Source organism: Podarcis vaucheri, assembly GCF_965113315.1.
Source record: "Podarcis vaucheri genome assembly, chromosome: 5".
NCBI classification, from domain to species: Eukaryota; Metazoa; Chordata; class Lepidosauria; order Squamata; family Lacertidae; genus Podarcis; species Podarcis vaucheri.
The window spans coordinates 66,879,035-66,904,156 of record NC_138763.1 but is presented as its reverse complement, the minus strand read 5'-3'; the positions used below and the strand labels follow the sequence as shown (position 1 = coordinate 66,904,156).

The following is a 25,122-nucleotide window of genomic DNA, read 5'->3' as shown; positions in this document are numbered from 1 at the left end:
AATGGCATCTTTCAGAATAAAAGCTAACATGAGATTCTCATTTACTTCCTGAATTTCTTAAGCTTTCAAAACCTTACCCATGGCACCCACATGTGATTGATGTTCAAATAGCAACCATTGGATCTGTGGCAATAGTGGCTCTTCCAGGAGAGTTTACGTATGTATTCACATTCTATGTTGATAGTAAAGTGCATTCATTAATGTGTGTTAAGGACCTTCACAGTGCGTTCAAAAGCAGGATAAATAGTTGAAGGGAAAGAGATAGTTCTGAAAGACCTGCAGCTGTGCATTTGGAAATGGAATGAAAAACAGCTGGGAAAGTGGAAAGGTCAAACAGACAATATGAGTGGCATATTAGTTCTGTCTTAAAGTACTGCAAACTTAAAAGGAGAAGGTCCAATGCTTTTTAAAAAAAAATAATAAAAAAGGTGCCAGTATTCACCATGAAGTTGTCCATTAAGTGCCACACTTTCAACATTTGCAAAAAAAAAAAAAAAAAAGGTGGGGGAAAGGTGGAGCTGGTACTAAGTAATAATAATAATTTATTATTTATACCCCGTCCATCCAGCTGGGTTTCCCCAGCCACTCTGGGCGGCTTCCAAAAGAATATTAAAATACAATAGTCCATTAATCATTAAAAGCTTCCCTAAACAGGGCTGTCTTCAGATGTCTTCTAAAAGTCTGGTAGTTGTTGTTCTCTTTGACATCTGGTGGGAGGGTGTTCCACAGGGCAGGTGCCACTACCGAGAAGGCCCTCTGCCTGGTTCCCTGTAACTTGGCTTCTTGGAACGAGGGAACTGCCAGAAGGCCCTCGGCGTTGGATTTCAGTGTCCGGGTAGAACGATGGGGGTGGAGACACTCCTTCAGGTATACTGGACCAAGGCCGTTTACCCTTGAATACTCCCAGAAAAAATAGCACTGGAAAAGATCCATTCCCGTTTGACTTTGTACACATTAGCATAGTAACTATGTTATATTTAATACACAGTGGACACAACTGAGCAAAAGGTAAGTCATGATTAAGGTTGCAATTCTGTGCCCAATTACCTGCAGTAATATAGGGCTGCAGTATCAGTCGTATTTAAAGCAATGGGACTTAATCTAGTCACTAGCTTGTTCTCTAAGTTTCAGCTTAACTTAAAGAGTAGCTCTGATCTAGATCTACAAGTCCTTTTCTATTCCCTTGTGCAATGTCAGAGATGCCAGTAATTGTTTTTGCCCTTCTCCTAAATCCCCTACAGATTTTGGAAGTACAAATCCCATCAATTCCAGTCAGCATGACCATGGAAGGGATAGCCCATAACATCTAGAGGGCACCAAATGGGGGGATGCTTAATAGTAGTAGTAGTAGTAGTAGTAGTAGTAGTAGTAATATCTGCGTTACATCCATAGATATCAGGGTGGTTCACAACATAAAAAATTGGTTCTGTACCAATCACCTACAAACCTTCAAGGTGCTTTGATAGTCTTGAAACCTGATTTACTTACAGCTCAGTGGAAGGGTATGGACACTAATGTATCTGTTTTCATGTTTCTCAGGACAATGGCTGGTAGAAGGGTGCGTGAAGCTGTTAAAAGTGTAAGTTCACAACTTTAAAAGTATATGGGATTGCCCATAAGACAATTCTCCCACTCTTGATTTATTCATTTCCCCTTTGAATCAATAAGGTAAAGGTAAAGGGACCCCTGACCATCAGGTCCAGTCGTGGCCAACTCTGGGGTTGCAGTGCTCATCTCACTTTACTGGCCGAGGGAGCCGGCGTACAGCTTCCGGGTCATGTGGCCAGCATGACTAAGCCGCTTCTGGCTGAATCAATAGACTATTATAAAAAGCTAGCTTGGGCAATAGTTTCTTTCTACTAGTCCCATCCCGTCCTGCTCACATGCCACTGCCACAGTCTTGCTAAACTGAGGAGGATTTAACACCCCCCCTACTTATCAGCTGATGAGCGGAGGGTCAAATTCTGCTGCTTTGGCTATGTACACTACAGGCCCATGCAGCTAATGCATGATTCAATCCCAAGGTCATTAGTTCTGAATAGTAATTAGTTCTTCTGCTTCATGCCGATTGACTCATTTGTGCACCTGTTTCTTAGGAATTTGAGAGTCAAGGGAAACCAGGAATGAACATTATACTTTCGGGACTGTGTAATATTTATACCCACTATATAACTACTTACGAAGAATACCAGGTAAATAAACTGGCACCACCCTCGTACAAAATTTCTTTTTCTTTCATATCTGACCATCTTTCATTACAGCTGCAAACTCATTAACACCCACACCAGCAAATGAATGACTCAAAATTACCTCCAGAAAAATTGTGGATAGATTGGAAGCCCCATGTGCATATAAAGGCACTTTTCCAAGGTGCCTGTCATCTAGTAATTTAGCAGGAGCATGAAACAACAATAAACCCCAGAGGGCCTGCTCCCTGTTTTTCTGTCGATGCCACTACACCTCATCACACTCCCACAGGGAGTGGAGGCTATTGTTCCTTGTCCTTGCGCACAGAAGCCAGATCAGAGCGGCCGGTCCTCCTTCACCACCTGAGGAAGATGGCACCCTGCCTCTGCCTAGTTTACAGGGGTCACATGGCAACTTTGGCACGTCTCCAGAAGAAGCCACCACCACCACCACACAAAAGCAGCAGGGGCAGGCAGGGCACTTTGGCAAGTTCTGAGGCCCTTGATGGCAGCCCAGAACTCAGGTGTTTTCCTATGTCACTTCACAGGTTCAACGATACGAAGGAGCATCCACCATTTTTGGACCACACACCCTTTCTGCTTACATCCAGTCATTCCGTGCTCTGGCCAGGGCTATTGCTAAGGTAATTGCTGAGCTGTACAGATGGGACTCTCTATATTTAATTGAAACAGAAGTGCGGTCTTTTCTTTTGTCTTCTTCAAGGGCTATTTCGTAATGCAGCTTGGACGCTCAGTATTTAGGACCGGCTCTACCATTAGGTAGATGGTGGCAGCGCTAAGCTCTTGCCTCTTCCCTTTTCCATGCCTGTACAGTGGTACCTCGGGTTAGGAACTTAATTCATTCTGGAGGTCCGTTCTTAACCTGAAACTGTTCTTAACCTGAAGCACCACTTTAACTAATGCGGCCTCTTGCTGCCACTGCGCCGCCAGAGCACGATTTCTGTTCTCATCCTGGGGCAAAGTTCTTAACCGGAGGTACTATTTCTGGATTAGCAGAGTCTGTAACCTGAAGCATCTGTAACCTAAAGTGTATGTAACCCGAGGTACCACTGTACATCATTAAGACGCAACAGACCATTGCCATTTCAAAGCAAATTTAACTCATTTCAGGATACTGTTCCGGACTTGCCCAAACTCCCAGAACCAGTCATTTTTAACATAAGCCTGAACTTGTTGCTTCCTGTTCTTGATGCAAAACCACTTGGTAGCAAATTTGGGGACATCGTACAAGATGCACGGTCAAAGTACAGGGTGGTATGTATACCATTTTAAAAAAAATAAAATACTACGGTGTTCTTCTTTGTACCATTTTGAACATGGAAATTATGCAGTTTCTTAACTTACATCAAATATACTAATTAAGGATATGCATTTGGGAAATAGAATTAGAAGTTAGAATGGTAGTAGCCCCATTAATATTCATCTTGGATTAAATAGATATGAACCAAAAGAACTCCAAATGAGATAACCCCAAACGCTTTTTTCATTAATTATTTTCAGGCTTCTTTTTCCACACACACCCTTTCCAGATTTATTTAGCTCTACACACACACACACACACACACACACACACACTATTCCAACACACACATGATGAAAGCCGGGGCAACTGAAGGGGTGCCCCCCCCGATGCTTTTATATCGGAAGTGGACTTTTTTGCCCTACTGTGCAGATTGGTGCAAAGTTAGCTTCTGAAATGCAATCTGAATTAACGAAATACAAATGAAAAACATACGAAATAAATTACGAAAATAATGTTTAATCCCCCCCAAAAGGTAAAAATATAGCCACTACCCTCCATTCCTCTGAGTTCTTCATTGAACCAAAACAGCACCGTTTGTGCAGCAGAGAAATAACCCCACCCTCTTTTCAAAGCCACTGTACAATACAGCACATTCCTTTATGTCTATTTAATGGCTCCTACTATTAGGAGCTGAACAAACACCACCCTAGTGCTCAGAGGGAAGGAGTGATAATCACATGACCTCCTTGCGCAGGAGCAGTGTTGTGTGCTGTGCACACACAACATAGCGTTCGTTTCCTCAAGAACAATTCTCTCTCTCTCACACCTCAGGGCGAAGTTGTCGATGTCCATTTTGTTGGTGCAAATCCAAGGAATTCTGCAGCAAATATGGTAAGAAACTTCAGGGACAGGTTTTTCCTGGGTTTGTTGGTGGTTTCCAGTCACACACCCACACCCACGTTTATGTGCAGAGATTGGAGGTGTGAGAAATATGGGAGCATAAGGGATACTGAGAGGAAACAAAGGAGAGGAAGGAATAGCACTGGGAGCTTTAAAAAGCACATTGTTTGAAAAAACCATTTATGCCAACGCGCCTCTGCAGAGGCAAGTCTCATCTCATGCTTCTCGTGATAATCTCTGGGTCACTGTTCTGTAAACTTTTTTTTCCAGACCAGTTTCACATTTCTCATAGTAGAGAAATTTGACAATGCTTCCAGAAGTTGGCAAGTAGTGCATGATGATGCCTCATGGGACACCAGGTGAGCCAATTAAAAAATAATAATACAGAGAACTGGCAGGAGTTACACTTTCCTCAAACTGCTGTGGGCCAACCTTTTCACAATCCTAAAAGCATTGCTTGCAGGTTGCAGCAATCCTCTTTTTTAAAATGCAAATAGCATCTTTAAGAGGGAGACAATCAGGAAGGGGACAATTGTAGGCAGGGAGATTTAACCCTTATGCTTCTCTGCCAAAGTACTGACGAAAATTCCTTGGTACAAGATGCAAGTTCTTCTTGGTTCCAGTGAGAGCTTCTATTCCATTCCAAACAGCAATTTACAGAGCAGTGGTTTTTACTGGGACAACCTGGGAGGGAAATTTTCTTTTGAAGCTTCCCCATGTGTCATGTAGCTTGTTCTTGTCCTCCAAAAACAATGACATGCACCTCTGCTTCCAGATTTGTGGAATGCACTCCCCAGGGAGGCTTACTTGGTGCAATCTTTTATCAATTCGGGGGTCACCAGGCAACTGCATTCCTTTTTGTGCAAAATTATCACTGATGCAGCCTGTTTCATACAGTAGAAATGGGAAGTATAAATGTGAAAATACAAAGTCGATATACAAAGCTTATATATAGGTATATTATGTTAACCTTCAGCAATTATGGCTTTAAATGTCTCGACATCTAATTTGAAATTTGTTGCTTGTAATATCAGGGCCCTTGCTCATCCCAGTTGGGCATAGGAAGCAGACACCATGAAATGCAAACTGTGACATTTCAAATAGCTATCTGGACATCCCATAGTCATTAGCTTGCCTACGTTCCAATAAAAAACTACTACCGGTAATTGCTTGCTTGCAATCTCATTTCCCAATCCTTTCCTGAAGACAAGGGACTGGGAAGCACACAACAGGGATCCATCGTGTCCCTTTCTCCCATAGAATCATTGAACTGTAGGGCTGGAAGGGGCCATAAGGCTCATCTTGTCCAATTCCCTGCAGTGCAGGAATATTTTGCCCAATGAAATGTACTTTTCCGGTAACTGTTGCTTGTGTATTCTCTGACTTGGCTTAATCCATCACCCTCGCTCTCCCAACCAGGTTCATCTGGCAAAAAGGCAACTGGGGACGAAGCACATCTCAATTACAGTGGCACATTCAAAACAATACTGAACCAGGAACTTACAGACTACAATACTTTGGTCACAGCAAAGAATTGCTGGGCTCAATTCGGGCATTTAATGGCTCATCTTCCACATTTGAAGTTTCAAACTGAAATCTGCAATTGTAAAATTGGTAGCTAGAAGCTGGAATGTTTATCATAAGGGTGATGTAAATAAACGGGAGGCTTTTGCGTAGCAATAGTGGCCATCTCCATCCTTAGCCTCCCAATAGGATTGACTTCTGGTATGCATTCTGTGACCGTGTTCATAGTACTCACAATTTGTTTACAGTCCTCTGCTGTGCAATAGAAAATGAGATGTCAGGCGCAACAGAGATTATAGGTTGGTTGTGCAGAGGAGTACATTTAAAGGGAGTAAATTTAAAGACAGACACAGCCGGAATATTTGTACCAGCCTTCAAGCATTTCAAATGAAACACTGTTGTTTCTGGTGTCTCATTCTAGTCTGTAGCTCGTTGTACTTATTCTTTAATAACTATTATTTAATAGCATTTTCATAGATCACAGAACTGTAAAGTTGGAAGGGACCCTGAGTCCAACCCCCTGCAATGCAGGTATCTTAGGCCCAACATGGGGCTCAAACTCACAACCCTGAGATCAAGAGTCTCATGTTCTGCCAACTAAGCTGAAATGCAAATTTATAAGTCTATTCTGTGGAAGAGTGTTCACTGCAGGTGTTCAAAGATTTGTAACACGGGTGCTAAAACATTGCCCCAAAGTTGTGCTGAGCTAAATGGGCTACTGTGAAAACCTACTCATTCTCTCCGGACAGAGAAATATGTCTGTACTAATGCAGCTCTGGCCAACTGGATACCCTCCAATTCCCATCCACCCCAGCCAACACAAGCTGTCAAGGCCTAGTGGGAGTTGTTACCTATTAACACCCGGAGGAAGCTGTGTTGGCTACCTAGGAGGGCCTTAGGAAAGCATCCTGTGAAAAGTTGTAGGGAGGAAACAATGAGCTGTATCCTTGTTGCAGCACCAGATGTCTACCTGCCAGTCCTGGCAGTACAGGACTGTGTGTCATGTGAGATTTGAACATCTTTGTGAAAGGAAGAGCAGTTGATAACTTCGCTGTGGCTGGGGCATGCATACTGCATGGCCTGCAGGCACTAACTCCCCTGAGTTACTCATGAACACAATTGAATTCAGTAGAATATTTAGCCAAATGTAGCTTTGGGGAAGTGTGTGTTCAGTCTTTGATCACTGGTTTGGTTTGGAAATTTTCATACTGATTAACCTTTTGAAACTGATGAAAGCAAGCTGTTAATTTAATATTAAATTGCCTAGCTATTTATGCAACAGACTCACCAGACTCTGATTTACAGTGGAAGGATTAGCTCAGAGAGTCATCGCTTTTTCGCAGCTAGCAGTGGAATGTCCAAGTGACAACAGACATGTTCAAAGATCAATAGTGAGTTCCTTATATAATTGGGGTGATGACTCCCAAAGTTTCTTTCGAGAATATGTTCGCTTTACATGTTTAACGGGTGAATCCCCTCTGCAAGCAGTCAGTTTAGACTTGTCTGGTCCCCATCACCAGTCCCCAAAGCCTGCTGGCTAAGGAGGGAGGGAAAAGAAAGAAGGTTGGAAGAAGAAGAGGAGGAGGAAGAAGAGACAGTCCCACCCACTTAATTCTCTGGCCCTGCACACCACCAGCATGTGTCACTTCATGGATTACCCTTGAGTGACCAAAAAAGTTTCCTCATGGTTTGCTTTAAAAAGAACCTTGAAGAGGTCTAGTAGCCATTTGTAAGATCAACCATTATTGGAATGTCTCTCCTGCATGTAGGTAATCATGTAGTAGAATTCTTATTTTTGGCCAATAGAACAGGCAAGGCCCAAAACACACCAACCGTGAACAATGCAAAACCATTTGCCACCTACGTGGGAAGTTATATATATAAAACCGCTTCAGTACAGGTGTGCAGATTCCAGCCATGCCATAAAACAGGTTACTTGAAGTGACCACAACTGCAGAGAGAGAGCTGCCTCACACAAACAGATTGCACCCAAATAACTGCATCATGAACAAGCAAATGTGGCTAGCTACACCTAAAAACAGAGTCACTGCAATGGTTTATAATTGTTGTGCTATGAAGCAGGAGATGTGGCTGAAACGCAGAGAAATGCCTTCCATTTGTGCTGCATAATTCTGCTTAGTATATGCATTTTGTCAAGCAGTTTTCTTCTGACAGAAAGCATCTTTGTTGGGCAGGGACTGGATTTCACTAATATATGCATTCCATGTGCACTTTTCAATCACATGTACTGTACACATTCTCGGTTGGAGAAATACAAGGCAAAAGATGCAAATTTTTAAGGAGCGCTGTGCTTCAGCTCACGTATTGTTCAGGAAGTGTAAACTGGGTCTGTTCACTATCAAGCTCATCAGAACCCAGAGAATGTTCATTATTTAAAAAAGGTAAAGGTAAAGGACCCCAGGACAGTTAATTCCAGTCAAAGGCAACTATGGGATGCAGTGCTCATCTCGCTTTCAGGTTGAGGGAGCCAGCGTTTGTCCATAGACAGCTACCATGACTAAACCGCTTCTGGCGCAATGGAACACCGTGATGGAAGCCAGAACTCATGGAAACAGTACAGCGGTACCTATTTATCTACTTGCACTGGCATGCTTTCAGACTGCTAGGTTGGCGTGAGCTGGGACAGAGCAACAGGAGCTCACTCCATCACGGGGATTCGAACCCCTGACCTTCTGATCGGCAAGCCCAAGAGGCTCGGTGGTTTAGACCACAGTGCCACCTGCATTATTAACACCGGATGCATTCACTGAAGGAATGAAGAATTCATCTGCAAATGCAAACTGAACTCATTTCTCCCCCATCTCTAGCATGCACTCATCAACAATGAACGTTCTCTGGGTTTTAACATGTGTGCAACTGAACAGAACAAGCACACAAAGAATTTCAAAGCTAAAATTAACTGCCTTTTAGGAAATCAAAAAGGCTTTAAAATATAGGAACAAACCTTAGTTAAATTTAACGAAGGCCCCTTTCATTGTATTATGCTTCCCAAACAAGAGGGCGAAGCTTACCATAGACAACTGCACTTAAGTGGCAACATCACAAGCAAGAACCCACATGGTTGGATGCATGTACTCAATAAACTTGAGTGTGTTTACTTTGCACATCAATACTGCAAAAGCGCAGTATTGCTCAGTAGAAAGCTGCCTCCATACCTGCAATGTCGGAACAACAACTTGTGATACTAGAGCCAGCTTCGCTATGAGTTTTTTCAAATGGAAATTCGTTCCTTCCATTCGTTCCCTCTGATTACTACAAATTGTTTTCAGGTGTTTTAAAGAAGAAACCTGTGAGAATCGCCAGCCTTCCAAAAGCCACATCCCAGTTGTTTATCAAATCCAGGAACATCATAAAGCAGATTTTGTGACCTTTTGAAATGAAGTTAACCACAGTATAAAGCAGCAGTTCTGCAGCTGAGTTCCTTTGCAGAAGTCAATAGGCATCTGTTGATTTTCAGAGTTAATCAAAGAACACATTTAACCTTTTTTCATCCCTGCTTATTCCAGGCAAGAGCAGCCACGTGCAAAATTAAAAGGCTTTTTACTGCGTCAACACTGTTTTACACACAGTTTTATCATCTATTTGAATGTCTAGTTTGCCTTCTTTGTGCATACAGGGCCACCCTCAACCTCCCCGGCACTGCGTTAGAAACTATCTTAACTACATCCTCAGAGAAGAACTTCCTCCTTCTCTGCTACCCTCATTAGGGCACAGGCTTTTTACCTGCTGAAAGGACAGAAAACAAAAGTCCCATTCCTTCTCTCCTTTCTTCCAGTGGGGAGGAACATCTTCAAATAGTGTAGCAAGACTTAACAAAAATCTATCTTAGCAAAAGGTTATTGGGTACGCTAAGGAGAGGGGGAGGGCCCTTTCAAGCACGTTGTCATCTTTTGCTATAACTCTTTGCCTCACTGGCCAGCAGCTCCACACCTCTGGGATCTAATTCTCTAGTTACAGAATAGACAATGGCTCCATTTGTCCAGCTTGGTTGCTTGGCCCCAGGCCTCAAGGGAGTCCGTTTCGCCTTCTTGGCTAGTCTTGCGCAACACAGTAGCATCGAGCTGAATATCATGGAAAACCCACACAGCAGAAACGAGGCCATGTAGTTGCCAGTTGTGTCCACAAGCCAACCTGTAGGGAAAGATACAACATTGCCGCCATTATTATTATTATTATTATTATTATTATTATTATTATTATTATTATTTCAATTTATATACCACCCTTTATCAAATGATTCCAGGGCAGTGTACAATATTAAGAATGCATTAAAAGGTAAAGATAAAGGGACCCCTGACCATTAGGTCTAGTCGTAACCGACTCAGGGGTTGCGGTGCTCATCTCGCTTTATTGGCCGAGGGAGCCGGCGTACAGCTTTTGGATCATGTGGCCAGCATGACTAAGCCACTTCTGGTGAACCAGAGCAGCGCACCCCGTCATGGGGATTCGAACCGCCGACCTTCTGATCGGCAAGTCCTAGGCTCTGTGGTTTAATCCACAGCACCACCCGCGTCCCTATGCATTAGGGAGCACCTAACCCTTATGGCTGCAAAGGTCACCCTTGAAAATGTGTTGATGATACCTGGTGAAATCTTGAAAGCCAGAGGGCATGCTGAGCAATATGACAGGCAGGGCTTCCATGCTCTACATTGCTAGGTGCAATGCAACTAGAAGCAGCAGAAGGTATTATCATCAACAACCTCTGTATCCCATGGTCGTCTGCATGGATGTGGGTTACCCCGCTTTGTCCTCACAACAATCCCATGAGGAGGGGTCTGGCTGAGAGCAACTGAGTCCCAGTCCCCCAATGAGCTTCACAGCTGAGTAAGAGTTTAAACCCAGACCTGCCAGACTGTTTGGTCTGCATAGCTCACATAAGGCAAATGGTTCCAATTTCTTCGGCAGATAATTTGAGTTGCCTTGACGCAGACATTTGGTGGCAGTGGCAAGCGCTACTTCTAAATAGCAGCTCAAGAGTATCCACAGGCGGCCTTTGCATTAGAGCGGTTAAGGAAAACAAGGTGTGATTTTGCACTGGAAGTTCACAGTGAGAGGATGAAGAAAAATACCCAGAAGACAATGAAGAAATCTGTTCAGATCTGTCACATATTACTGGCTTTATAGCAACAATGCAGTATGGTGTCTGCTGTTCTTTTCGTTTCCTCTTAACTGGACCTCTCTAGGGTCCTCTTTCTTGCATTTGCCTTGCATACAGAAGGAATGTATTGCCCTCTGGTGTTCAGTTTAGTGCAAGAGGAATCCAAGCAGCAATTGGAAAGAAAAGGAAGGAGCCGGTAAAGCCATGTACTTGAGATTCATACATAACCAGGGAAGCCGATTCACATACAAAACTGACCTGCAACAGGTGGGCTGATTAGGTAGGGTATTGCGTGAAGGAAGTACACCACCCCAAGGGCGGATGACAAGGAAGCCGTGCCCACCACGTCCGCGGTCACCACTGGGAGAAGCGTGATGTAGGCTCCATCGAAATACCCGAAGGTGAAGGAGAAAGGCACAAGGAGCGGAAAGCTCTGGAGCACCGGAAGGAAAAGGCAGCACAGGCCATCCATCCCCACCGCAAAGAAGTAGCAAACATAACGATACTTCTTCAAACACCTGCAAGGCAGTAGGCAAGAGAGTCAGTTGCAATGAAGTCATATTCATTTCATCTGATATCTGTGATCTTCACTGTAGCTGGGGTCTGTCTGTCTATCTATCTATCTATCTATCTATCTATCTATCTATCTATCTGCAACTCCATGGGCTGATCCTCATGTTTTCTGCCTGGACATGCTCTGTTGCATTTGTTGGATTTTTGTCTCCTTTGGTTGTGGACTCTAGCCTGTAATAAACAGGTAAAGGGCCCCTGGACAGTTAAGTCCAGTCAAAGGCGACTATGGGGTTGTGGCACTCATCTCACTTTCAGGCCAAGGGAGCCAGCATTTGTCCACAGACAGTTTTCCAGGTCATGTGGCCAGCAGGACTAAACCGCTACTGGCACACAGAGGACTGTGACGAGTGCCAGAGGACACTGAAACCTTCCTGCTGCACCAGTACCTATTTATCTACTTGCACTGGCATGCTTTCAAACTGCTAGGTTGGCAGGAGCTGGGACAGAGCAACGAGAGCTCACCTCATTGTGGGGATTCGAACCACCGACCTTCCAATCAGCAAGCCCAAGAGCCTCAGTGGTTTAGACCACAGCGCCACCCTTGTCCCAACTAGCCTGTAATATTTAGCAGGGACACGCAGTCCGAGATGTACTGAATAAAATGGATACCACAATAAAATTGTTAATGCTGAAGGGGGGAGGAAGGAAAGATGCACTCTTCTTAACGTGGAAAATAATCCGTGGAGCGTGCAATGGAGCTCGTTATTCCACATCACCTAGCTTTCTATGTCATCACTCTTGGCCATTACCGTCTATCTGTCAGCCATCCAAAAGTGATGTTGCCGATGATGTCAACGACCCCAAGGATGGACATGAGGAAGGCCGCCTGCTGATGACTCATCCCGACCCTTAAGGCATAAGGCACCAGGTAAACAAAGAGGGGGCTGCAGCCGTAAGCCATGAACAAGATGGACACCGCGAGCACCACAAAGTCCGGCATCAGCAGAAAGTGGTACTCCTGCCACGAGCATTGGCACAGGTATTTGTGGGACCAGACTTTGATCAGAGGGGAGCAGACCGACCACTGCGTCAAGTCCTGCTTCTGTGCTTCCGGCCCAAATTCCTGCTCCGGGAAGTCGGGCACGCTCTTGCGGTCCTCTTTGCCCGCAACCGGTCTCATCAAGGCACCGCAGACGCAGAGGTTTAAAACGAAACCTCCCAGGATGAGCAAGGCTCCCCGCCAGGAAAACTGTTCAATTAGGAGCTGGACCACCGGGGCCAGGATGAAGGTGCCAATGCCGCTGCCCGACATGGCCATCCCATAAGCCAGGGCTTTCCTCTTGCTGAAATAGTTGCCCACCATGGCTATGGCTGGTGAATAAGAAAGTGCAAATCCCAGGCCTGGAAGAAGAATATCACAAACACAAGCAAAACACGATTTGTTAGCATTGCAGATGCCATCACTGTTTCTCTTCTCTGTTAACCATTCAAAAGGCCAATGAGATCAGCATAAAGGAAATAGCCCTCCTTCCATAGTTTGCTCTCAGATTTTTGCTATGTTCAAAAGGCACACTGAACTGAGGGCTCACCATCATATCTTGCAGCAGTGAGTTCCATAGATGGTTCTCATAGTAATTGTCATTCAGGAAGCTGCCAAGGCATGAAGGAAATCTGCTAGTACAAAGTGCTGGTTATTTGGGGGCAATAGCTGAGCTGAAGGCTGATACTGAAGCACTCGCACAATATGTGCTATAATAGGGACCTTTTTTTTCTTAGCAAACAAGCTATTGGCAGCATTTGAGTACAGCATTTCTACAAAATTGTTATTAAACTGCAGGAGTCTGTGCTCTAAGCTCCCATCACCGTGGCTATAATGCGAGTTTTAACAAGTCAGCAATTTCTGTGTAAACATTTCCATTCCTCATTTTTGAAGAAAACGAACTAGCAGAACATTGCAGGTTATTTCACACACACACACACACACACACGGCTGAATTCGCTGGGAATGATCCCAAGCAATGTAACCAGCTGAAAATGCTGGTTTCACATTTAATTTTAGTGAATTAACCATAGAAGGTTAACTGGTGTGCTTACTTCACACTGTCACAATGTGTGGCCTTTAACTGGGGGGATCATGTAATCACTTGAAATCTGATGAACTTTCAAAATCCAGAGTTTGAGAATTTTCAGCTGCAGACTTGAGAATCTTAGTGGGAAATTTGACCAGAACTTCAAAAGGTGTCATTGGTGAGCCTCACATTGCAACACCAACATTTGAACAGCCATAGGCACACAATTATTCCACCAAAACAACAAACCTGCATTTCTGAATTTCAAAATTAAGATCCCATTGTGATTTTCAACATTTGAATTTGAGAATCCAAGTCAGAATTATTATTATTTTTCAAAAGTAACCTTGGCTTTGTTCTGATTGTTTCCTTCATATTCCTGATTTTGTTGACCAGGTTCCCTCCTTTTCCCCTCTCCACATCTCACCATAGTTATGGTTCTCACTGTATGGCTTTGTTCAAGTCACTGTCTCCTTACCTAAGTTCCCACTCTGTAAAATGGAATTATGGTGTCCTAATTCAAATATGTAGTTGGGAAACTGACAGCTGGTCATACGTAAAAGCATAAGATATTCTGATCCATTAACAGGTATGTCCAATAATGGAGGAGGAGGGGAGAATTTCCACACACACCCCACACCCCATCTCCCCTCCTCTCTGCAGCCTTCAGTGTTCCTCCACAAATATGCTCTGAGGGGTCCCTCAACCCTCCAGGACAGATTTTCAGGGACTACCAGGGCCTGCAGGTGGAGAGAGAATCAGCCAACATCTCCTCTTGTCCTCCATTAGTGGATGCCCCTGGTGAAGCAACAGCACTAGGATGACCAGCTGGATTTTGGGCAGCGGCTGCAGCCCTAAACACACACAACACACAAACAAGTCAAATTAGTCTCCTGAGCAACATGCATGGAGCTCTGCTGCAAGGTTGCAGTCCTCTAGATGCCTATCTGGGGTTAAGTCTCAATGAATTAAGCAACAGAGCCTATTTCCCAGAAAAATGCACAGAACTGGGCTCTCAGAGGAGGTTCCTGAAGCATGGAGAATAATAGTATTGATGCTACAATAATAACAGCAATAGTAATAGTAGTAGTAGTAGTAGTAGTAGTAGTAGTAGTAATAGTATGATACCTGTAAGAATTCCTAAGGAAAGGTAAAGATGCTCTAGGCTTGTGGCAAAGGAGCTCAGGATAAGTCCAGCAGATGCAAGAAGTCCTCCCAGAATGATGCCCACTTGGCAGGAGAGGTGATTGCTGATGAAACTCCCCAGTGGAGCTTAAAATGAAAATGAAGGCAGTCAATGGGGTGCATCTCCATTTGAACACACGTACTTTCACATGGACCAGCATGCACATTGGGGATAGATTTCTGTGTACTAAAAAGGGATACACACATATCTGTGATGCTCCCAAATCAAACAGAGAGAAAGGACGCCATGGGTTGTGCACCCTACTCTCCATAAAGCTTTCAACCATGGCTGTTTCACCTCAAAAAAAAAATCAAGAACAGTGGGGAGGGGGATAAAAGAAAATATTGGCATCCACTCTAGAGCCCAGGTGATTTGTACATTTAAATTAATAACACACTCCCTAAGTTATGTTGAAATGTTATCCTCCGATGAGGAAAAAATAGGTTCTATGCCCCATAATGACTCTGTGCATCTCATAAATGAAATGTGGATAGAGATTATCTCATAAGGGAATTCTCAGTGAGTGATGGTTTGCAGATGGGGAAGCAATAGACATACGGGTCAAAGGAGCCCATGTCATCCCCTTCCCAGGTGACACTTGACAATAGATGTGAGTTGGGATGAGCAGATTGGCCTGTTTCTACTCTGTCTCAGTTCTAAACATACCCATTCATAAATCTGTTCTGTCTTTTTTCCATGCTGGTCTGTGAATTTTTTTAAACGTACAAAAGTTCACACTGGGTGGCGTTTGACTAAATGTTATTCAGAGTAGGCTCACTGAAGTGAATGGGCTTAACTCATTTCAGTAGGTCTGCTCTGAATAAAACTTACCGTAAGTCAAATACCACCGTTTTTTAAAAGGTCTTTCATGGAAAGAAGTGCCAATTCCCTTCTGCTTGTGCAAATATGGCTTTGGAGGCCAAGAAGTGAATTGTACCCTGTGAGTTTTGCATTTCAGCTTGTGTAATTATAGTCACACCTCGTCTTACATTTGCTTCAAGTTGCGGCTTTTCAGGTTACAAACGCGGCCAACCTGGAAGTGTTTACTTCTGGGTTCGCCGCACACACAGAAGCAATCTGTGTGCTTCATGCATGTGCAGAAGCGCTCTATTGTGGTTTGCACACGCGCAGTAGCGGCACTCTACTTACGGACCTTTTGGGGTGCGAACGGCACCCTGAAACAGATCACATTTGTAAGTAGAAGTACCACTGTAGTCCAAAACAAAGTGATGGGAGTGCATCCTAAAAGTTTCTCCAATCAGTACCTGCCTTAAACTTTGATTCCCTGATTACTAAAATGCATATTGTGTATTTTAAACCATAACAGGAAAGCAGTGCACTATAAATGAAATGAAACAACTGGAAACCAGAGAGATTGTGTGGAATTGCTTCTTCTGATCATCAGGCAGGTCTAAACCAGAAACTCTGCTCATTTAGTTCTGGTTTTTTATGACTATGTATCAAACTGTTACTAAAAGGAGACGTGCAGCACAATCTTATGCATATTTGCCCAGAAGGAAGTCCTACTTGAATGAGACTTTTAGGCATAGGACTGCAGCCTAAAAGTACTTCACCCATACACACAATTGATCCAAATACTCACCACAAAACATTGTAGCACAGTCTACTATGGAATGGATCCAAGCTGTACGGGCATAATCTTGAACAAAGTAAGTCTGGAACTCCACAAAAAAAATTGAGATGCACCTGGAAAACACACACACACATTTAATTCAACATGTTAAGCTACTGCAGTTAAGAATAAATGGAAACTAACTTAAGATGTATGGTGGATTCCAAGTGAAAGGCAGAGAGTTGATTCAACATGGTTCCTTGTGCTTTTTGAGCTAGGGATGTCAAAGCAAGGGAAAGGGGCATGGAAATTGCCATAATTCATGTGTTCACCCGAGGGCAGGAATGGAAATAATAGAAACAAATATGAGCACTATTAGCTATCTATATCTATCTATCTATCTATCTATCTATCTATCTATCTATCTATCATTTATCTATCATTTATCTAAAGTTAAGTAACATTCATGGACCTTTAGCCAACAGAATACTCCCCACTGCTCAACCAAAAACCCCCAAATTGAGGCACAGAGGGATTGTGTGTGTGTGTGTGTGTGTGTGTGTGTGTGTGTGTGTGTGTGTTTTATTAAATTTCCTGTTTTATAATTTCAGATAAACATTTTACATACTTAAGATATCACCGACTTCCCTTCTTCTCTTTTCATGGTTCATTTTACATATCTTATATCCCTGCATATTTTACAAAAACTATACCAGTCGGTTTTCCATTATTACATCCATCAAAACCTATTTACACCATTGAATTTATCTTAATACTGCCAGCATTTTCACATGTACACAATTATTTTCCATATATTCAATAAACCTTTTCCAATCTTCTTTAACTGTATGTTCTTCTTGTTCTCTTATTCTATATGCTAAGTCTGCAAGCTGTGCATATTCTGTCAACTTAAATTGTCAATTTTCTTTGGTTGGGACCTTGCTCGTTTTCCATTTTTGGGCTAACAAAGCATGGGCCGCAGTTGGTGCATACATAAACCACCTTTTCTTACACGTAGGAATTTCAGTCTGAATTATCCCCAACAGAAAGGACTCTGGGGTTTTTTTTGGGGGGGGGGGTAATTTTAAACATTTTTTTCAATTCATTATCAATCATTTCCCAATACTATTTTACCCTTTTCCATGCCCCGGCACAGAGGGATTTTCAAGGGGGTAGGGGAGGTGAGAGTTGGGGCCCCGGTGTGCTGCCAACAACAGCTTCTTTGGTTTGAAAATATGCCCCCAGGTCCCAAAAGTTTGGTAACTCCTGAAAATCAAGCAGCCCTACCATTAGCAAAGCAAGGAAACCTGAAAATTTTATAGATTTCTTTTTTGGGGGTGGAGGAGATTAGTATTAAAGAATGGCAAATTGTCCATTTCTCCTCACCAGTGTGTGGACTTCATTTAGTTTTTACTTAGAGGGCACCAAGGAGCCTTGGAATGTCTTTGGGCTCGAGGCCCAGTTTGTTATTTCAGGGAGACTTATTTTTAATAGAGTAAAAAGAGCCCTGCTGGATCAGGTCCATGGCCCATTTACTCCAGCATCCTGTTCTCACAGCGGCCAGCCAGATGCCTCTGGGAAACCCACCAGCAGAACTTGAGCCCGACAACACTCTCCTCACTTGTGTTTCCCAGCAGCTGGCACTCAGAGGCCTACTGCGTCCGACTGTGGAGGGAGAATATGGGCCTTGTGGCCAATGGACATTGACTATTTAGCCATGGATTTTACCCTGTTGTGAGGGTTACTGGGCCCCTTCTTTCAAATAAGCCCTCTGATGGCAAAGAGAAATGAGAAAGATGGCTTCTGTAAGAAACAGGAGGATGACGGTGGCTGATCGTCTTTTGTGTAGTCTCAGACTAAAGCTCCTATCTCAGGTATGCACAGAGCAGGTGCATTGTTCCGAACAACACAGATCTACTGAGTGGTGTTCTTATGAAGGAATACGAAATGGAGCTTGAAGCTTATAATGTTTATGTCCGATTATTGTGATCTATACATCAGTTTTCACTGTTCTGTGCAAGACACACACTCACCCAAGAGGTGTGGATTAAAAAGGCTTTTCTCCGTTTTAGATAAGACATTCCCCTTGCTTCACACAAGATAAACAAGCTTCCTCCTGGGAAAACTGCAAACATGACAGAAAACTGCCCTTCCGAGGGGCCCGTGTGTTCACAACTGATGATTAATGGCAGTGTTTGTTTCAAGCTCATCATGATACAGCATTAACTGAAACACGTTCACCTCTGAAAAACAACTCAGAGCTGTCTTTCCGTGCCATCTGATTTGGCTGGAACACCGAGGCCCATTTTAATGTGCTTCCCAGTTATGTCATCTGTCGCACTTGGTCTAGCTGCAGGATATTCTTCCTAGTCCACGCTCTGAGGCTTCAGTCTCTTTCCTCTAGACAAGTTAGCAGACACAGCCTGCAGTGCTAAATATTTGGCTGGACGTTTCTGCCCTTCTTGGGTTGGTTGGAACAAAATTCCATGTATAATTCTATTTCTTAAAGTTTTATCACCAGGAAGAAAATGGAACTGAAGCCACATTTGCAAACCAACAGAGAAAGGCTTGCCTATATCTCCTCCACACCTCGGGGCCAAATGCATTTTAATTTGTGGAATGCACTCTTGAACAGTCCTTGCACAATTTGTGAAAAGCAGCTCTGAATCAGTGTTGTAGTCTGCATGATATGTGTTATGTGGTTGAAGAGCAACACCTGGAGGAATAATTTTGTCTCCATACTCCAATGCGTATTATGCAAACGCTGAACGCTGGCCAATTTTTTCTTCTTCTATTTTCTGTTTTGAAGGAAGGCAGTATCAGATATTTTCTGAATATCTAAGATGCTTGAAGAGTATATATAGAGAAGGGGCCTTCTTGGGTCACTCACCCGTCTCATTGAGGGTAGTTGTGGAAAGGGATTGCACAACCAATGTCTGAGACATGAGTCATGTCAGGCAAGTCCTCAAAAAACAGGGCAGAACCAAGAAACCTGCTGTCTCTCTCTGTCTCTCACGTTGCCCACCGAGACAAAACAGCACACAGCCCATCAGGCATGTGCAGCAGTCCCATTGGATGGGGGTCTTTTTTATTGAACAAAGATAATTATTAAACAAACTTAATAATTACTTTTTGAAGAAGTGTAAATCATATTACAAAGCGTCTTGGTAGCGACTCTGACAAGGGGGCAGTGCTAAGAAGAGGTTGTCCTCACCTTGGTTCTTTTATTTGCCATCCTCTTGCATAATTTTCAGAAAGGTTGTGAACTGAGGCCAGTCCTGTCACTAAGCAGAGTAAGCCTCAGACAGCAAGATTAGGATGTGATGAAAGAGCAGCGAGTTGTATCAGCCGCTTAACCTGTTATTGTATAGAAAAGACCCTTGTGGCCTCGGGTGCTAAGACTAATTTTAGTTACTTAAAGTACTGTTATCGGCCACCCCAACCTCTGCTGAGCAGTGCAAGATACAAGGGGTCTTGGCACCCAACCAGGGCTTATGTTTCTTTTGGGCACAATGGAGGCTGTAGGGTCTTTATGAAATATGGTTTGTTATTTACACCTGAGTCTGGATAGAGAGAGGGTTCTGAGCATCACATCTCAAGAGGGATTTGCTTGCTACAGCGGCACAGCACTGGATTTAAAGGCAACCAAAACACCATTCCTGTGTCTCCTCCATACAGCTTGTCCATCCCTCGGCCCACATGGCCTCTAGCCCCACTCTTTTTCTTCCCCAAAACCCTTGCTAAAAATGCAAGCCAAGTTTCGTTTTTAAAAAAGGACATTTTCCCCTGTGGTGACATCACGCCCACTGTTACCCTGGCAACCTCATTTGCTGAATCTGATTGGTCATCAGCACCTTTGTATTCCTTAACGAGTCCCCACCCTAGGCTATGCCCAGGTCTGGAAAAGGAGCTTATTCTGCAGTTTTACTAAATCCAATGCCAAAAACAGTACTTTTAGGTTGCCTTGTAAAGGTCAAACACCACCACCACCGCAAAGGCAGATTACAAAAGAAAATGCAATGCAGTACAATTGCAATTAAAACCTCACATATATTAATAAAAGCAAGAAATGCATACATAAATTATCCAAGCAAAACTGCTACAGGAAAATAATCTCAGAAGGAAACAAAGGCAGGTATCCAGGGCTCTCCTGGATATGTGTGACCAGGGGGTTTGAGGAATCCCAGCAGGAAATGTCTTCTAGAAATGTGCTCTTGTGCTCTCCACCCTCTCAGTGGCAGGCATGTGAGGGCCTCTGTTGCAGATCTTAACATATGGACAGGCTGCAAAGGCAGTCCTCGAAGTAACTCAGATCCGAAACATTTAAGGCTCCAAAGCTGTGGTGCCTAACCCTGACTCCCAATGGTTTGATCTGCTCCCTGCCCTCCACAAATTCTTCTGTCCTGCTCAAAGCAGATTCCCAGGAGCCCACCAATTTTGAAGGTGGCAGCAAAATGAAAAAAAAGTTGGCAGAGAAGCTTCAGCCCCATGCCCTGATGGGGATGCAAACAGCTCCCTGTTAAATAAATGCAACCACCTCATTTTGAATTGGTCTTAGCAATGCACTGGCAATCAGCACAAGTGCCTCGTGAACCAATTGTCAGGCTCCTAACAGGACACAGCCAGCTGCATTCTGTACCAATTGAAGTCATCTGGTTGGCCATACCAAGAAGAGAACATTGAGAACTGGGCTGATCCAGCAGGGATCTTCTTATGTTCTTGGCACGTTGAAGCACGTTGCAGAAATCCAGCCCGCATATCACTAACACTTGGATAACTGAGGCAAGGTCAGACCAGTTGGCATACCAGTCTAAATTGGTTAAAAAAACACACTCCTGGCTGCTATCACCACTCGAGCTTCCCCAGTTGGCATGGAGAACTCCAGAATTCCACTCTTTGTCCTCCAGGGGAAGTACATGTCCAAACAGCACTGGTTGCAAGCCTCCATCCACTCACTTTATCTGGATGGAACCCATGTTGTCTGGATTCAGTATCAGCTTGATGGCCCTCATCCACTCTATGGGTTGACTAACTCAAAGCCAACAAGTTCAGTAGGTGTACTCAAGAGTATGACACAGCCGGCTACAACCCTACATGTCTTTGTGGCTCTTCAGAGGTAGGTACCATCATGCATCGCGGGTGGCGCTGTGGGTAAAAGCCTCAGCGCCTAGGGCTTGCCGATCGTAAGGTCGGCGGTTCGAATCCCCGCGGCGGGGTGCGCTCCCGCTGCTCGGTCCCAGCGCCTGCCAACCTAGCAGTTCGAAAGCACCTCCGGGTGCAAGTAGATAAATAGGTACCGCTTACCAGCGGGAAGGTAAACGGCGTTCCGTGTGCTGCGCTGGCTCGCCAGATGCAGCTTTGTCACGCTGGCCACGTGACCCGGAAGTGTCTCCGGACAGCGCTGGCCCCCGGCCTCTTGAGTGAGATGGGCGCACAAACCCCAGAGTCTGTCAAGACTGGCCCGTTCGGGCAGGGGTACCTTTACCTTTACCTTTACCATCATGCATCAGGTGAAACTGGTGAGGATGCAGAGGGATGTCACATCCATAGTTCAATGCACTCCCCTCAGGTGATCCACCTGGGTTTTTCTCAATGTATGTGACACACTTTTAATGCTGCCTTAGCAAAGCAATCCTGCTGTTATTAGACTTAGAATCAGAGAGTTGGGAGGGACCTTGAGGATCATCTAGTCCAATCTCACGCAATGCAGGACTATGACCTTGGTTTTATCAGCACCATGCTCTAACCAGCTGAGCTATCCAGTGGACTGCTGTAATCATTCTGCAGATAACACGGCTAAGAAGTGTCCAGATAAATTAATTAATGTCCTCCATTCCTGGACCATTTCCCATCGCTTTCAAGCAGGGGATAACAACAACAAAAGCTGGGTGAAGAATCACACCCATAAACGCCCTTACCTTGTTACAGCTCTCGTGCAGATAGTAACAAGGAAGCAGCCGATCACAATCATCCACCCCCAGCCACCATCGGGAGGGGAGGCACTTAAACCTTTCCTTGGTGCAGCCATGGCTGGGATAGGGAGTCTTCCTTTCTGTCCAGAGTCACTCTGCAAGACCTGCCAGTTGACAGGCAAGGCATGCATGGAATGTTACCTGGCACATGGGTTATTTGACATCTGAAACAAGAAAACAAAAAAGAAACAATAGGGAACAGATCAAAGCAAACCACACATGGCTCTGTCAAAGGCCACTATCAAATAGTTCAATGGAGAGGCAAGCTTTATTGTTTAAACTTAAGCTTTTTATTTTTAACTCCCAACAACCGTAGGAGTAAATTCTATGCATTGTTGGCAGCAGCTGACTATGGGCCATATTCGCCACTTTAATCCAGAGTCACTCCCTTGATCTCACTTCATGTTCTGCCTCACCCATAACAGATGGAATCTCTGTATCTGACAGAAAATCTATCATCAGAATACTTTTAAATCATAGCACATTAACATTCAAAATGCATTTGAATGGACTGAATCCTGAACTGCAATGTCCTGTTGTTTTACTTCGATACTTGGGAGCTGGTGAGGTGAGGTGGCTTAGAGTCCAATCCACAAACCAATATTTACTCAGATGTTCCATTAACATCACTAATTCCTAAGTAACCATGCACAGGATCACAGCCTTAGATGCATGATAGAACATCTGTGTTCATGTAAGAAGGAGGAGGAGGAGGAGGCGGCCTCACAGGCTAATCTTCCAGAAGTGCAGAGTAATGACTCTTAAAAGGTATGCATGCAACTTTCATGGCTGAGACAACAGCATTTCGCCCCAGTAGTGGGGGGGGGGGAGCAGTTAACGTCTTTCTAAAGTTGGGAAGGGTAGAATGTCAAAGGCATAACTAACATCAAGCAGCCCAACTGTCAAAAGTGCCTTTGAAGATCATCACCCTTATAGCTTTGCTTGAATAAGGAACTGGATCGACAAGCTGGAATTTAAAGCCAGACCAAAGACGGGCACTACTAAATCCCAAAGATAGCCAGCCAGTTTCAAATGCAGTCTCTGCAGAATATGTTTTCTTTTCCTAGACCCATTCCCTATTTGTTAGTTTTAAAAGCTTTTTTTACTACAGTACTTTTTAGGTTAAGTTGCCCCTCAGAGGAGTTTTACAACTATGTTCAAATAAATCCATGAAATCCAAAGGAGAAGCCAGTAAAAGAAATAAAATATCCAGTTTGGTTCCAGTCATATGCAAGCCAGCATACCAACAGAATAACCCAAGGATCTCTAAAGAATGTGATGTTGTTCATAGTTCAAATGGGTTTATCATGGTTTTATTATTGTTGCGATTAGTTGTGCTGTAAATCGCCATTAGGTGAATAGTGGTAGGCAAATTTACCGAACGAAAGTGAATAAAACACCTTATACCTTCATCTAAAAACCCACACAACCTCTTTCATTGGACCTGTCAGTTGCCTGTCTGTACTCCTGTCAGGGCCCAATTTTAGAGTCTTATTGGACAGGGGTAGGATGCTGTGCTGAAAGGATTCCCAGTTCTCAGAATTCTCAGTTCCCAAAATCCTCTGGGGAAAACCTTAACAATTAAATGGATATAAAATCCGCCTCATAGATATGAATGGATTTTCTAACTGTGGTGTTGTATAGTTCTCAGAATTCTCTGGAGAAAGTCTTAACAATTACACTGACAGGAAAAACCTCCTCATATTTATGAACCGTTATTAGTTCATAGTATGGATATGCCCCCTTGTTCATCTGAGAACAAGGGAAATGGCTTCCAGGTCAGAGAGCCTAAATTATCTGGAGAAACCCTGGAGCTAAGACACTACCACACTTTCCACTACCTTACTCAAGCAAAAGCACTTCATTTGGACCCTCAACATTAACATTCTGTTGCTCTGTTGAAAAGGATGTTTCTTCCCCTGCTGAATGAAGAATTCTTTTTTAAAAATAATAATAATAAAACAAATAAGCAAAGCTGTCTAGTATGCGATATAGTTTTCCTTGGAGGGAGACCTAAAATAGCCCAGCTGCAGCCTAATCCTTTAGTGGTTGAACACACAATATTCCTGCTGACAAGAATCACAGGCAGTCCCTTGAAACCTTATCCAATGCCATTTCTAGGAGGGAACTGAGTCCATTTCAAGATAAACAACGATAAGCAGCTTGGAAGAAGCTTTTAGTTCCATTTCAGCTTTATTAGCACTGATCTTGAGGCCAACTCTAATGTTATGGCCCCACATCATAACTACCAATAAAGTACCAGGAATGTGCCCAGGACTCGCTTGCGCAATAGTCCCTACCTTGACAGAACTCTGGTGTGGTGCCAGCCAGGCCAGGACTTTGGGGCAGAGGGCCAAGGTCCCATTCAGTGGAATGAGCTGTTCATAACAGGCAGCAGTTCTGCACATTTCCCTATACCTCTATATCTGTCCTGGGTAGAAGAGTATTCATGTCTTCTATCCAGTTGTCAAGGGTCTCCGTTCTTTATTTTTAAAACTGTGATCATTAAAGCTGCCTCATATCCTCTGCTGCGCATGAAGTGCCCTGCTTGAACATACACACCAACTCCAAGCGGGATGTGGTTCTCAGATCAACAGGAGATCTGGCAGGAAAGTGCTTCCTAAGAATCTCAGGATTTTGCATATTAACTTTTATGCACAACTTGTTTTAAACATTTATATTCCATTTCCCCCAAACGTTTCTATAAAAGCTGCTCCTTTATAGCCGTGCACATGACTTGCATGCAACCACACCAAAAATGGAAGAGACGTTCGGAAGAAGGGTGGTGGGATGAAAAGGAGGGCAGGACTCCTGGC

At 43.8% G+C, this 25,122-nt stretch overlaps 2 protein-coding genes across 8 annotated transcripts in view; one reads left to right on the top strand and one right to left on the bottom strand.

The window, feature by feature from the left end:
• The window catches only part of ASAH2 (N-acylsphingosine amidohydrolase 2), a 58,116-nt gene extending 49,760 nt beyond the window's left edge, over window positions 1–8,356 (top strand). For all 5 annotated transcript variants that reach the window (XM_082222056.1, XM_082222054.1, XM_082222058.1 and 2 more), the window contains 8 exons: window positions 63–157; window positions 1,540–1,579; window positions 2,097–2,192; window positions 2,735–2,830; window positions 3,318–3,461; window positions 4,282–4,341; window positions 4,621–4,709; window positions 5,770–8,356. In XM_082222056.1, coding sequence (XP_082078182.1) covers window positions 63–157; window positions 1,540–1,579; window positions 2,097–2,192; window positions 2,735–2,830; window positions 3,318–3,461; window positions 4,282–4,341; window positions 4,621–4,709; window positions 5,770–5,944 — 795 coding nt within the window. In that variant the 3' untranslated portion in view covers window positions 5,945–8,356. The remainder of the gene's footprint in view (window positions 1–62; window positions 158–1,539; window positions 1,580–2,096; window positions 2,193–2,734; window positions 2,831–3,317; window positions 3,462–4,281; window positions 4,342–4,620; window positions 4,710–5,769) is intronic.
• A 1,062-nt stretch (window positions 8,357–9,418) lies between these two features.
• SLC16A12 (solute carrier family 16 member 12) overlaps window positions 9,419–25,122 on the bottom strand; it is a 41,057-nt gene continuing 25,353 nt past the window's right edge. For all 3 annotated transcript variants that reach the window (XM_082222095.1, XM_082222096.1, XM_082222097.1), the window contains 6 exons: window positions 22,253–22,470; window positions 16,365–16,468; window positions 14,704–14,847; window positions 12,316–12,907; window positions 11,252–11,511; window positions 9,419–10,026 (listed from right to left, as the gene is read on the bottom strand). In XM_082222095.1, coding sequence (XP_082078221.1) covers window positions 9,779–10,026; window positions 11,252–11,511; window positions 12,316–12,907; window positions 14,704–14,847; window positions 16,365–16,468; window positions 22,253–22,437 — 1,533 coding nt within the window. In that variant the 5' untranslated portion in view covers window positions 22,438–22,470 and the 3' untranslated portion in view covers window positions 9,419–9,778. The remainder of the gene's footprint in view (window positions 10,027–11,251; window positions 11,512–12,315; window positions 12,908–14,703; window positions 14,848–16,364; window positions 16,469–22,252; window positions 22,471–25,122) is intronic.